The sequence below is a fragment of the Lygodium microphyllum genome, chromosome 2 (assembly GCF_053477565.2).
Source record: "Lygodium microphyllum isolate KBCC chromosome 2, Lygodium_microphyllum_v1.1.10, whole genome shotgun sequence".
In the NCBI taxonomy this organism is placed as follows: Eukaryota; Viridiplantae; Streptophyta; class Polypodiopsida; order Schizaeales; family Lygodiaceae; genus Lygodium; species Lygodium microphyllum.
The window spans coordinates 172,140,150-172,153,828 of record NC_141136.1 but is presented as its reverse complement, the minus strand read 5'-3'; the positions used below and the strand labels follow the sequence as shown (position 1 = coordinate 172,153,828).

Below are 13,679 nucleotides of genomic sequence, written 5' to 3'. Positions count from 1 at the left end.
CCCGCCCCCCCACTCCAAGACAGCATTTATGCTCATTGGGGAAAGGTCCTATATATGCCCAAATCTTTTACAAGCAAAAATCAAAGTGCTCATGATATGTTTTGCTTTTGTAAAGTTTCTTTCCTCCTTGTGCATGACACGACTCGCATAATACACTAGTCTCATGTACTGGCCTTCCCTTTTTGTAGGAGCATAGCTCCAATAACATCTGATCTGATTGTCAATAAAAGATCTACATAGAATTCATGTTTCCAGTTTGGTGGCTGTAGACATTCTAATCAACCTAAGGCTTCTTGGAATACCACCAATCCAAAGGCTAAAGTATTGATGCCTCTGTAAAGGAAATAATAGTTGTGGAGTCAAAGGGATGAAGTAAGATATACAATTTACCTTTTAAATGAAGATCATGAGTTGCTTGGTGTTTCGGGGTGTTGGAAGTAACATCAATGCTTTTGCTTTCTTTGAATCATCTTCTATCCTATTTTCTAACACCTATATGCCCTTAATAGAATTTGTCCTAGCCCTTGCTAATTTCACTTCTTTGGATTAAGTCATATTTCTAAGTGATTTGGTTTTGTAAAGGCCAACTTCTCACAATGACCATACCTAGTACTATAAATACAAAAAATCAACAACAAAAACCCAAATGAACTTTCCAAAGTAGGGCATCAACACTTTATTTACTTATTTTTGGAACTAAGACATCCATTTGACACACCAAAAGGAAGTATCCTGCATCAAAAATAATCCTAAGGAGTGAAAAATGTGGTTTATCTTCTAACATAATAGTTAACTAAGAGTACCTTGAATATCCATCGCAAAGGTTTGTATCATTCATGTCCAACCACTTCATGCAGAATTTGATCAATCACAAAGGTTGTATCATTCATGTCCAACCACTTCATCCGAAATTTGATCAATCACAAAGGTTGTATCATTCATGTCCAACCACTTCATCTAGAGTTTTATCAATGAAGGGTACATTATCATCTATAATTTGATCAATGCAGGGTATGAGATAATGATCTCTTTCAATAGTGGCATTTAGTGGGTTAAAATCCACATGAATTCTCCAACCTCTTGTCTTCTTTTCTTGGATGACTATTGGGCTCGCCCATTTAGAAAATTCAATGGGATATATAAATCCTACCTTAAGTAGTTTAATATCTTTAGTCTTTCAATACCTTTGCATATTTGACAAATAAATATCACAATCTTTGACACACATGCTTAATGCCTCCTTCAAGACTAAATGTAGCAATTTCCCCCTTATAATCCATACTTTCTTCATAAGATGTAACAAAGAGATTTGGATGCTTCTTTAACATACCTTGATAAGTAGCTTTTTCTCTTGCAATAAAAACAACACTCAACATATTTTCCATCAAACTCTTATTATCCATGTTTTGAGTCTTGATTGCTAGTGGTTGATCTATTTCTTCAACTCTCCCTTCTTGCTTTTCTTGCTCTAAGGTAATGGTTGAAACTTTCCATCTCCATATCTTCTTCAAAGATTTCCTCCTCATCTTTAGAAGTCATTGTTACTATTGAATCACTACTTTTTTTTTCCTTCTTCAATTTCTTCACCCAAGGATCTTCTAGTAGCCATGTTGAATCTTTGATGTAAACCCCTTCTGTCAGAAAGATGTATGATTCCTTTTCCCCAATCTTGGATAACTTGTACCATCCTTAACCAAGGCCTCCTAATATTAAGGGAAACCTCCCATGCCTATAGGCATAACAAGATAGTTCACTCTAAAAGAAATGGCAAAAAATTTACATCTAGATTTTGGATCACTCCTTGCATGGTTTGCCATCCAAATCTTGAAACCCAAAAGGCTTGTCATTCCAAGCCCTAGGCTTTGGACACATGTGCTTCTCCAATGCTATCATAATGATTGCATGCCTTTATCACATGGCAAATATCCTAGAGATCTTTGATGTTGTACACATGCACTTCTCTTGTTTTGGGTTTGGATTTAGAGGGGATTACTAGCCTCTTCCAAGATGTTTGGAGTTTGGGACACAATTCCATCAATTGTCCATAAATTAGATCTATCTTTTTGTTTAATAGATCCCTCTTTATGTTGTACCTTTCTTGCCCTTCACCCGAATGTAAAACTTTGATTTTGAACTTCCTTCTCGGTGTCCTTTGTTTCTTCTCCCTAGCATCTTGACCCAAAGATCTCTAACTTACTTCTGCTTCCTCCCTTCTTGCTTTCTTGATCGAGTCCACTGTAGCTCCCTCCACTCATGTAAAATTTACTAGTGACTTTTCTATGTCTTCATATTTAACCCCATTTGGACCAACTTCTTCTTTTATCTCAACAGCATAATTATTAGTCCTATTTGGAGAATTTTGGGGCAAAAATTTAGTTTGCATCTCTTTCTAAGAGTTAAGACAACTTAATTGTCCCAGTTCCTTGCAATTGTAACATGAATGTGGTTCTTCTCCTGCACCTTGTTGTTTCCCTTCCTGGTACCATGGTTTCCAAGCTCCTACTTCATGGAGTCTTCCATCACATGAAGAGTTATGTTTTTCATGTGATCATCAAAATCATTTTTTTGTGAGAAAACATTATTTTAAATGGGACCTTATATTAGGTTCGGGAAAAGGAGTTAGGCATTGCATGAAGGCATGGGGTACTAAGGGTTCCTCTACCTTCAATCATTGCAAGCAAGGCATTTTCCATTCCTTTTCACTGCCTCTTCATGGGTTGTTAGTTTTTTTGTTCTAATTTACTTTGGAGGAGTGGAACCCTTAGATTATAATAAAATCATCTTTTTAAAGCATAGCACAAGGTTTTTCATCACTCAAAAGTTTTCATCAATACCTCCACAAAGACAAAATCTTGAACAAAATGTTCAACTTTCCTATTCTGCTTTTGCATGCATGAGAGCAACTCTCTCCAAACAACATCATCTTCAACAAGAGTAAATTTTTGAATTAGTGGTTGCTCTACCTCTTGCATATTCTTTATAGTCTCTTGAGCCATGTATTCTACTAACCATTCCCTTTCCACTCCTCTCACTTTGTTACAAAAGAGTTTCAATCACTTACCTTCTTTGATTGTCTGCCACTTCAAAACATCTTCCATAAAATGGCACAAATCCTATCCTCTTGTGCCAAAAAACGAGTTGAAGTCCATGCTATGAAAGCCACGAATGAAAGACCCTCGGTGGGTTGATAAAAGAAAGATGTGAGATATTATCCACAGCAAAACCAAGGCGTCAAAATTTGAGAATTGATACACCTCAAGATATGGAAACCACTTAGAATATATGAACATAACAAATTTGAACTAGTATATAATGTTATTTGCCCCTCTAAGATCAAAGAAATCTAAAGACAGAACCCTATATATAGGGGTAAGCCCATTTATGACTTATTACATATCTATGAGAAAAATGGCACTCCTTACACCATGATAAAAGAACATAGGGTATCACAGATTTTTGGGCATAGAGTATGCAAATATTATCTCCTTGTAAGACATTAGAGCACCCTCAAACTTGCACTCTTTATAAATGAAATAATATTCGCCCACCCAACAGTCACATACAATAAGGAGTAACATTTTTCATTGTGCCCAAATAGGGAAAATATGCAATTCAATAAGACATAAGACACCAACTCAAATACCACAATAGACTTGGGAGCTTAGAAGACAAAGCTTCCCAATGTTGAATCCTCTTCTCTTAACCCACTATGGGCCTTCAATCATAAACCATGAACACTCAAACTGTGGCTTCTTGGATGCACAAACCTACAAGCTCAATGACAATTCAAGCCCTTTCCTTCATAAAAGCACATGCTTCCTCACTCGAGGAAAACATCTATGTGATAAAATATCTCTACCACTCCTTTTCTTCCACACAAAAGCATGGGTCACGCTTCCATATGCCAACAAACATTACACCTAAACCCTTTATAAGCTGCCATGACATCGTCTCCTTCACTCACAGCCTCATGACCTACTTTGATGAAGTTGTAATGATCTTGAGATCCTTATGATCAGTCTTCTCAGTGTCTTTTCTCCTAGAGCAACCATATCCAGCAAATCCATGATCATCATGTCTCCCAAAGTCAATGCATATCCTCATGGCATGTTCATTGATCATGTAAGGCTTTCCATGTCTCATGAGTTAGTTTTTTATTTTTAAGAAAAATCCTGACACCATAATGAACTTTGATTTGAAAGAATGGTCCAGGACTTTGATAGTGCAGTGTATAAAAACTATCAATCCAAAAATGAAGAATGTCTTGGAGATTTTGCCCCTTGAAACCTAGATCAAGCAACCATAATAATGATGTATCCATAAAGTAACATGAGTGCCCAAAATAATACATTCAAGTAATCCAACACTTATGCTTTGACCTTCTTTGACTATCATTGACTTTAGATTTTACAAATATACAATTGACAACCTTCAACATCACACAATGGAGAGCCAACTCATGGCTTGAATTTACAAATATGGCTAGCAATGAATACCTTTTATATTCACCACAATAGCATAAGAAACCACATTATCCCAACAATATGGTACCTAAGAATGTGTACACAAGAGTGAATCATCTTCGAGGTGCAATAAGTTTGTGGAAGATACCTTTTGTGCATAACTTCCTTTATTTGATCCTATTCAACTACAGCCAATTCCAAGATTTTGTTGTGTTCACATCATTGTTTCCACCATTGCTACACTTCTTCTATCGATTTTAGCTTGGCTCACCTCCATGGTAGCCAAAGGAATACTAGATGGCATTATCCTAGTCAGGAAGCAAGTCTTGCTAAGCCACTAATCGGTGAAGTAGGCATGAGCATCCATTAGAGGAAGAGAGTAAGGACCTACTAGTATAAGAGTAGAATGGAGTTAAACAATGAAATGGAAGTATGAAAATGAGAAGTGAGAGTTTGAAACTTTAAGGTGACCCTAAGCTATAAAAGGAAAGGTTTGCTCAAATGCAAACTTAAGCTAGATTCAAAACTTTAAAACATACATTTAAAGCTATCAATTATAGACAATATAAAATTTGTGTGCACATTCTTATGAGTAAAACCATATGATTCAAGAAGAGATTCTAACAATAATATAAGCTATTTGTGATTTGTCAATTTAACTCAAACTATTAAAAGCACAAGCTATTAAGACCAGTAATAGTAAATGTGTCAAGGCAACTCCACAATTTCTAAAATATGTGGAACAATGCACTTTCCACTAGTAATTGTATTTTCAACTTGGCTCTACATTTACTATCATCTAGCTATTTTTAAATAGGTAACTAGCCAATTAACAATTGCTAGGGTAATTTCCTATCAAATAAGGGCCAAACATTGTGCATTTCAAACATTTGGGAATCATTTCCTTAACAAAGAATATGGACATCCATAGTTCTATTGTCACTAGTCAAGACTAAGCCATTTGATCTTTTGCATCTTCTATCATCTATAATTGAATACTAGGCATAGAGTTTGTCACACCACAAAGTACTTGCAATTTAAAAAAGAAGATTGTATGAACTGACACTACAATTATATCAATATTCTTCACTCTAGCTCTTTAGCCAAAAACTATAACCCTTGTGTAACATGAGATTCAATCATGATAAGACCATGAGCAATTGTTATGACCAACTTGTTCTTGGTACACTTGCTAACCATTCCTCTATTGGACTTACATGCTTTTGGTACAATGCGATCCCACTAAAGTGTACTTTTTAAATCCCATGCTACAAGTGTGGCATTACAAAGTCATTGTAGAGTTTGGTACATATTGGAATATCTTCATGGTACATTTGTGCAAAATGTCATGGTAGTCCATACTTCCAAGGCATTATAGAGAGATACATTCAAAAGTCTCAAATTCGCTATTATCTTTGGTAGTTCCTACGTGGAATCAAAGAAGAATAAGACTTTTGAAGAGTTGTTTGGGTAACATCCTCAAAAAGAAGTTGACCAATGTCTACATGGAAACACTTAAATTTATTCTAAAGCTCTCCATGCTTTACCACTCTATGTGATCTAATGGAAATATCTCTAGGGACACAAGGCAAGAAAATAGCACTTCCATTGATAGAATATTTGCTCTTCTCTTCTAAGATTGTACCCTACTAAACCAAAGAAGAAAATTGCTTATTTGTCACTTTATTGTAGAGATTTTTAACTTAAAACTATAAAGAGACTATAGGCCGATGCTAGAGTGTGTTTCTAATATAAATTGTGGTAGAGATATAAGGAACATTTAAGCATACAAATCAAATCCCTTGTTTATTTGTGTATCCATGACCAAAGGTAGATGACAACTTACCTCAGTAGTAGAGATACTTTTCAACAAAGGTTGAGGCTTTAATATATACTTATTTTATACTTGCACATAGCAAGAATCAAGCATTTCAATACAAACTTAAAAGAGAACCAGATATCATTGTGAAGAGCTACTAGAAGTTTGTGAGATCATTTGGAATAGGGAGGCAAGAAACTATGAGGATGTAAAGATCAAAACCCTAGTTTGATAGCACATCCATTACTATAGAAAGATGGAAACTTACTTCATCAAAGGAACTCTTCAAGAGATGTGGATGCTCCATTGTGCCCATTGTAAACTACACACAATGTAAACCAAGCGACTCAATACTAACTACAATATTGTGGATTAATCACAAAACGTTGAGCAAACCTTTATAATAACTTGTAAATGAGAAGATCCATAGAAGAGAAGAGGGAATTTAGGCTTTGCACAAGATTCTATAGGTAAGCGTGACATTCCAAATGCTTATCTCTCAAATAGAAATCAATACCTAATGAATGTTAGCAAAGAGACAGAGAAGTGTGCTAATGTCCAGGCCAGCCAGAGAGATGTGGTCTAATAAATCACTTGCAAAGCTGGCTAGGAAAGTGACTACAACAAAGAAGATAGACAAGACATGCCTCACACTATTTCAGTAGTAAATGGAGCTGCAATACAAAGGAAGTTTGAATGCCATGTACAATGAATGCAAAAGAAGGTTGAATACCATGTGTGTTTAATGTTTAGGAGGCCTCTCTAATGAGTAGCATGAACAAACATAAGAGCAATTAGACAATGAATAGCACCACAAATATCAACCTCCTGAACATCTTGTGTGCGCTGTGCTTTCCCTATGATAGGGGGTTGGTTTGACGTTTAACTGTATTGCCATTACCAGTAAAGCCGGTTCTATTATTATGGTATGATGATTGATATGCACTTGGAGGCAGCTGTAGCAAACACACATCATGTACAATGCTTGTTCACACTCGACACGAGCCAATCAGATTAACCTGTTCTAAGCAATAGGCTTAACCCATACCCTGTGCACCCTTTCACCTTCTATATATAGAATGTGCCAGTGCTGAATATGCAATGCAGATGGGAATACCCAAAGAAAATGTAGGCCTACTGTCTAATCATTGATGAGTATGTATTCTCACCTGTTACTGTGATCCCGAACATGTTAACAGTTAAGATTGTGACATGGAAATCCAAAAAAGGAGTGGCTTGTCCAACAGCTATTATATTTTGAAATGTTTGTACACAAAAGAAAACCGTGTATATAATATAGAGAGTGCACCTTGATGCATGATGATGATGCAGAAGGTGCAAGAGTGAAGAGATATATTCCGTGAGAAGAAGTGGCATTCTCCCATAGACAGCAAGTAGACAAAAGTTTAGAAGAAACAGGAAGCAGGCCATTGCAATCTCCATTGCAAAACCTCATTGCTTCCTCGAAACTGCTCGTCTCCATGCCTTGGAACAGGTTTTTAGAGATGCTTTGAGCCCCATGGCAGTTAGACCAGCTGTACTGGCACTGCTACTGCTGCTTTTTCTTCCTGCCTGCAGATTACTAGCGGCATTGCTGCTGTGATGGTGCACATTAGTCCTCCGGAGAGAGGATGATGGCTGGAGCACGATGTCCACCTCCTCACCCTCTGCTGCAGCTTCTGAGAAAGCCTGATCAGAGGACGCCTTCCTCGTGTGGAGGACCCATCCCCCAGTGCTTGGAGCTCTCATGCTACAGCTTCTCCTTACTTGATGAGCTCCAGTAATGGCAGCAGACGGCAACAAAGTATGGCTGGGATTCTCGGTGGATTTCGCCTGGACCTTCTTTCGCATTTTTCCGGACTGCATTTGATGCTCCCTTGAATGTTGCTTTGAATTCAGCTGCTGCTCCTGCTCATTTGCAAGCCCTACACTGGCCGGGGCTACATCACCACCCTTTTCAACACTCATCCTCCCACTTTCCTTCCGCTCATCCTCTTCCCTCACTTGCCTCATCCTCTTCGCAAACTCTGCCTCGCTCACAATCAGCTCATCATATGCCTTCTCACACTCTGCCTCTTTTGCAGATAGCTCATTAAGTTTCCTGCAGGCTTCCATAAACTCTTCATAGTTTACTTTTGCAATGTCTTCCACTTTTCCTTGGATCAGCTCCTGGCCTGTGGTTTTGGTTGCCAAACTATCCACTTGCCCACTGTCATCCACTCTCAGTCCGCCCATTTGTTCATGATGTTTCAAAGACTGCCCATCTAGCAACTCCCAACTCCTCGCCTCATCGTGTGCAACAGCTAAACCCTCCCTAAGAACTTTCAATTTTTTCACATCCTGTCGGAAGCTCATCCTTCTAAATATGCCATCTAAACCTCTTTTAGACTTCTCTCCATTCCCTGCTGCGCTGACTGTTTGATCAGGCTTTGTAATGCTGCCTCCCAAGCAAATCCGTTCACGAGTCCCTTCAACCTCCACATCCTTCTCAGCCATTACACAAGCTCCAGCAGTGTTGCTTAGCAATAGCTTCTGGAGCCACTTGTCCACATTAGACTTTCCAACACGCCGTACTCTCTGTTCCTCATTCTCTTCATCATGCACATCTGTTGTGCCATCACTTGTCTCACTTTGGACCATCAGTAACTCTTGCAGAAGCTTATCCAGGTGTTCTTCTTCTTGCTCCTTTAGATATCTATCATCTTTCGCAGTACAGTCAAGCTGCTGCATAGTAGGTTGTGAGCAATCATCTCTGTCTATCTGCCCTTGACAATCACTGGCATCCAGCTCACCACTTATCACCTTCCTTTTGGATGGAGATTTATGAGGATGACCTGGTGGCTCCTCTAGGTCTTCCTCTTCCAGAATAGTATCCATGCCTCTTATACCTTTTGATGGCTGCTTCAACTGATTTCCTGATATACCTGCATTACTCCTCAACTGTTTGTGTGCATCATCCTCCAGCACACGCTTTTCATCAACAAATTCACTAATGCATCCATCTTGTGGAGTAGAGACTGTGCTATCATCCAACACATTGTCAGGTATATTTTGATCTACACCTACAGGATCTTTGATGTCCAAGCAACTTTCTTCAACAATAAGGTGCTTGCACACAAAATCAACAAGATTTGACTGAGCAAGGATCTCTAAGGCTTCCCTTGCTTTAGACCGTTGCACAAGGTCTAACTCAGCTCTCTCACAGTTCACCTTGTGAGACCGGAGTCTTGCTAGCAAGGCAGTACATGCGGCCTGGTTAAGTTTGGCCTGCTCCTTAAAGACAAAGCTCCTGCAGACATGGAGTTCAAGCAAAGCAAAACACAACTTATGAATCGAAGTTCTGCATAAGTCAGCATTGTCAACAAAGGTCCTTAGAGAAAGCTGAATGAAACCATTTTGACTTGGGAAGCAAGGGTGGGGAAAGGACAACAGTATACCACAGCATGATTCATCAAATCAGAAAGACAAAGTAATTGTAGAGCAAATAAAGGCAGAAGGATTTACTGATGCATTGTGTCTCGCAAAATGCGCTCAAGGCACTGACGGTAATGTGATTGTGTTTCTGACCATTGTCTTTGCTTTTCCACTCTTTTTTTCTGTTTGGCCATAGTGCCTTCGAGTTCTTCTAGAGCTGCTTTCTCCCTCTCATTCTGCTGTCTCATGATCCTCAGCTCCCTTTCCATTCGAGCAAGTTTCTCTTCTGTCCTGTGCTTTTCCATAACTAGTTTCTTGCACAAATCCTCTTCTCTTCTCATTGCTGCAGCAATAGATGAATGTCTTGCAAGAATCTCCTGCTCATGCCCACCAAGAAACTGAGACTGACAACCATCCTAACATAAAGAGCCAATACGATAGTCCATCCTATATTACTGAAAACCCAGGTAAAAGGTTATCAAAATGCTAAGGCAAACCCATACTCATTTACCTCCTCTGCACTGCATTCCATAGGCCTGTATTTCTGTAAAGCCATAAGCAAAGCTTTTTCCTCTTCTGCTACCGATCTTCTCCTACCAGGTGTAGCTGGAAGAGAACAAAAGACAGCATTCCAATGTTGGCTACATTATGTAAGATTTATCAAAAGCTTTGCTACAAATATGTGAATCAGTTCAGCGGCAGGTGATCAATTGTTTAGAGTATGAGATCCTTATACCTGTCTTGTCCTCGCTTGTGTCTTCAGTCATGTGCTCAATATGGGCATCCTTTTTGACTCTTACTATGGCAGCAGCTGCACACCCTACTTGTTTGGCTCTTTCTTGGAAGTGCTCTGGCCAGAAATGGCTCTCGAGTTCTGAGATAAGGTTGTTTGAATGCTCACTAGGCAAAAACAAGAATGAAAAGGCTCTTTGCCTGCATCCAGTTATGTATATCCACTTAGAGACTCATAACACGCAGAATCAGCACCCACATGCAATCGGAGACTAATACATTGGTGCACAGGCACGCACATACATAATGTGCACACTGATGAATTCACAACTTACACATACGGGTGTGCAAATAAGCACCTGAATTCTGAATTGGGGGAAGTCATTATGAAAAGGAACTGATTGACAGAAATGCCAAGCTGAAGATCCCACCACCGCACTGAGAACTCAAGTCTGTCACATTTGGCTTGAGCCACTTGCCACTGAACCAGCCTAAGGTTGGCAACTGCGGTCCTTCCACCTCCTAATACAAGACACTTGTTTTAATGAGGCATTCAGAACTACAAAGCTCATCACAATGATAAGAGAGGACATGTATGCCATACAGGCAGAGCTCGTTTCTGTGAGACATTTGCACTATAAAGATCATCAGAATATCAAGGGAGAACAAGCACCCTACACATACAGTGATTGTTCTACATAAATGTCATTAATTAGGAGGCAACATGGATGCTTTCTGTGGCGATGAGATACTTAAAACTATAAAGATCAGCCCAATCATAGGAAAAACGTGGATGCTATCTATATATACAGAGGGAAATTTACTGAGTTCTTCGATCTATAACGGTTATCACAACAGTAGATAAAGCATGGATGCTACCGATACAAACAGAGCATATTTCAGGAGACTTGCTTCATGAGACACCCCTGACATTAAAATATCTGAGGCCATAAAGTGCATTGTGATGTTAAAAGGGAAGAGCTGCTGAACTCACTTGATCTAGGAAACCAGTGATCGACCTCCCAACCAAGAGGAGAGGAAGGATCGGCTCCCCAGTGAAGCACATTGCCATAAGGGTCCACTCGGAACTTAGACGGGTCAAAACCTGCATTCCTGCAAAAAGACGAGGGACAAAAGCAAAAGAAGGTGTTGAGAGGTTTTAGTCCCCGATTCCATTCATTCAGGCCAGAATTTCATCTGCAACAGAGACCGAGGTGTGGGGTAATTTACGAGGTGTTGAGCTTCTGTTACCCAAGATGATCAAGCTGAGTCCATAGGAAGTCGGCATGGATTCTTGCCAGTGAAGGGTCTGCATCTTCAGGAGGAGATTGCGGGAACAAGCCCTCGAGCTCATTGAGCTTTGCTTCCTGCAGCATTGGGCAATGCAAGAAAGTAAGCCACACTCTACAAGAGGCCAGAATGACCAACTTGTTAGACCCAAGAAGAAGAAAACAGAGAAGCTGGCCACTTTGTATCGAGTCCATGGAAGACATCCTCAGAGTTCTAACATACATAAGAAAGAAAACTCTTTAAACTGCAATGCTAGAGCTAATGACCAAATTACATCGAGACCATGGACGACATGATCAAAGAGGCTAAAACAGGTTCAGAGAAAAGTAAACTGAAGTACCTGAAACTGATCAGATTCAATCAGGTTAGCAAGGGTGCTATAATGAATAAGAGGAAACATAGTAGACTGCATCGCTAAAGCTAAGTAAAGCTAATTACATCACGCCAAGTGCATGGAAGGCATCATAAGGGTGCTGAAATAGATTCTTGAGGGAAGCACAAAGGTGCTAAATAAGAAGAGAGAGCACACAATGGGCTGTCAAGTTCATGGTAATGCAAGTAGAATGAGATGCCAAGTAGAGCATAGAGGATTACAGCGAAACGATGACACTACTAGCAAACAAAAAAACTAGCTTTCTTTTTTCTTTCATGCGTGTGAGAGATGACCTCTTCTGAAGGAAGAGAATATGGAAGGTGGCAGGCGGTGTGAGAGTCAGCAAACAGAGCACGGCTATGGCTGCAGAGCTTCGCGTAGGCGGGCGGGTAGCCGAGGTGTGGATCGACGAGCTGCTCTGTGGGAGACAGAGTGCCGATGATATCCAGCATCCTGCCTGCATTAAAAAACGAAATGGGGACAAAAACCTCAACTCCGACAGAGGAGGTGATGGAGGAGAAGAAGAGCAGAGATATGGAGGGGAGGAGGTAACAGCTGCTGCTGATGATGATGATGATGATGATGATGATGATAGGGAGATGGAAGAAGGGTGCTGAAACGTTGATGATAGTGATGGTGATAGTGATGACTACAGGATGATGAACAAGCAGGGGAGTGAAGTGTATCGAACATGGGAAGTTGAAGAGAGGAACTGAAAGCTCTTCAGTCGGAGGGGCGGCTATGGCGGGAGACAGACCGTCTGAATGCATAAAAAGAAAACGGAAAGAATATGTTTTAAAAATTCAGTTGAAATTAAATGAAATCATTTCAAATAGCAAGCATGCACACTAGAGTCTAGACTCTTAGAGCACCTTCACATGAGGAGGGAGGAGTCGGGAGTTTCTTGGGAGGACACAGCCGATGCTCGAACATATTTAAACCACCATTGCACCTCTCGACCTATCAATGTTGTGCTAAGGGTCCATGGAGGTCACACCCAATGCTCCAACATTGTTGAACCAACATTGGCACCGTTGTACCTACCAACGGCATGCTAAGGGTCCATGGAGAACACACCCAATGCTCGACCATCTTTGAACCACTGTTAGCACCTCTGGGCATGCCAATGATGCAGTAGTAAGGGCCCCTTTGAAGTTGCCCTAATAGAAGAGAACCTCATTAATGTTACTAGTACTAGAAGAAAAGAATGTTGCTAGCTCAATTAACAACAATACTCAATGGCTAAATCTTGTGCGTTTATGAGCAACAAGTCGACAAGTAACAGGTGTGTACAAGCTCAATGTTTGTCTAAAGACATTCACAACTTGGACAAATGCAAAGTGTGACGCCTCAATCCATTTCGTTCATGTTATAGTTAGTCCATTGAAGGTAGAAGATGAACAATTTCCAACATGTAGGAATTATATGAGATTCAAGTAAAGTGTCCCTCCAAATAGGTTTCAATAGTGTAATGGTTGTGTTGCATGCATTAAATGCATAAGATGCCATTGCTTATCCACATGAAACATACACTAACATAACAATGTTGTAAGTATGTTCACCAAGATAGGCAAATAGATGTATGCAT

At 39.7% G+C, this 13,679-nt stretch overlaps 1 protein-coding gene across 3 annotated transcripts; it reads right to left on the bottom strand.

The window, feature by feature from the left end:
* Nucleotides 1-7,520: 7,520 nt before the first annotated feature.
* Nucleotides 7,521-12,840, bottom strand: LOC148040618 (uncharacterized). 3 transcript variants are annotated; one of them, XM_087701313.1, is made up of 8 exons: nt 12,385-12,840; nt 11,680-11,795; nt 11,423-11,541; nt 10,764-10,950; nt 10,433-10,629; nt 10,208-10,302; nt 9,787-10,112; nt 7,521-9,571 (listed from the first exon to the last, which is right to left on the bottom strand). In XM_087701313.1, exons 1-8 carry the CDS (start codon nt 12,541-12,543, stop codon nt 7,735-7,737), a joined length of 3,036 nt encoding a protein of 1,011 aa, XP_087557439.1. In that variant the 5' UTR covers nt 12,544-12,840; the 3' UTR covers nt 7,521-7,734. The 3 variants fall into 3 exon arrangements, with proteins under 3 accessions (XP_087557439.1, XP_087557447.1, XP_087557443.1); XM_087701321.1 differs by having other exon boundaries at nt 9,787-10,073; XM_087701317.1 differs by having other exon boundaries at nt 10,788-10,950.
* Between the last annotated feature and the right edge of the window lie 839 nt (nt 12,841-13,679).

Excerpts from the sequence above, each read along its gene's own strand:
- LOC148040618 (XM_087701313.1), bottom strand. The coding sequence starts at position 12,543 with ATGCTGGATATCATCGGCACTCTGTCTCCCACAGAGCAGCTCGTCGAT. Across the intron at positions 11,796-12,384 it reads ATTCTCTTCCTTCAGAAGAG|GAAGCAAAGCTCAATGAGCT; the intron begins GTCATCTCTCAC and ends CCAATGCTGCAG. Across the intron at positions 9,572-9,786 it reads TTGCGAGACACAATGCATCA|GAGCTTTGTCTTTAAGGAGC; the intron begins GTAAATCCTTCT and ends CCATGTCTGCAG.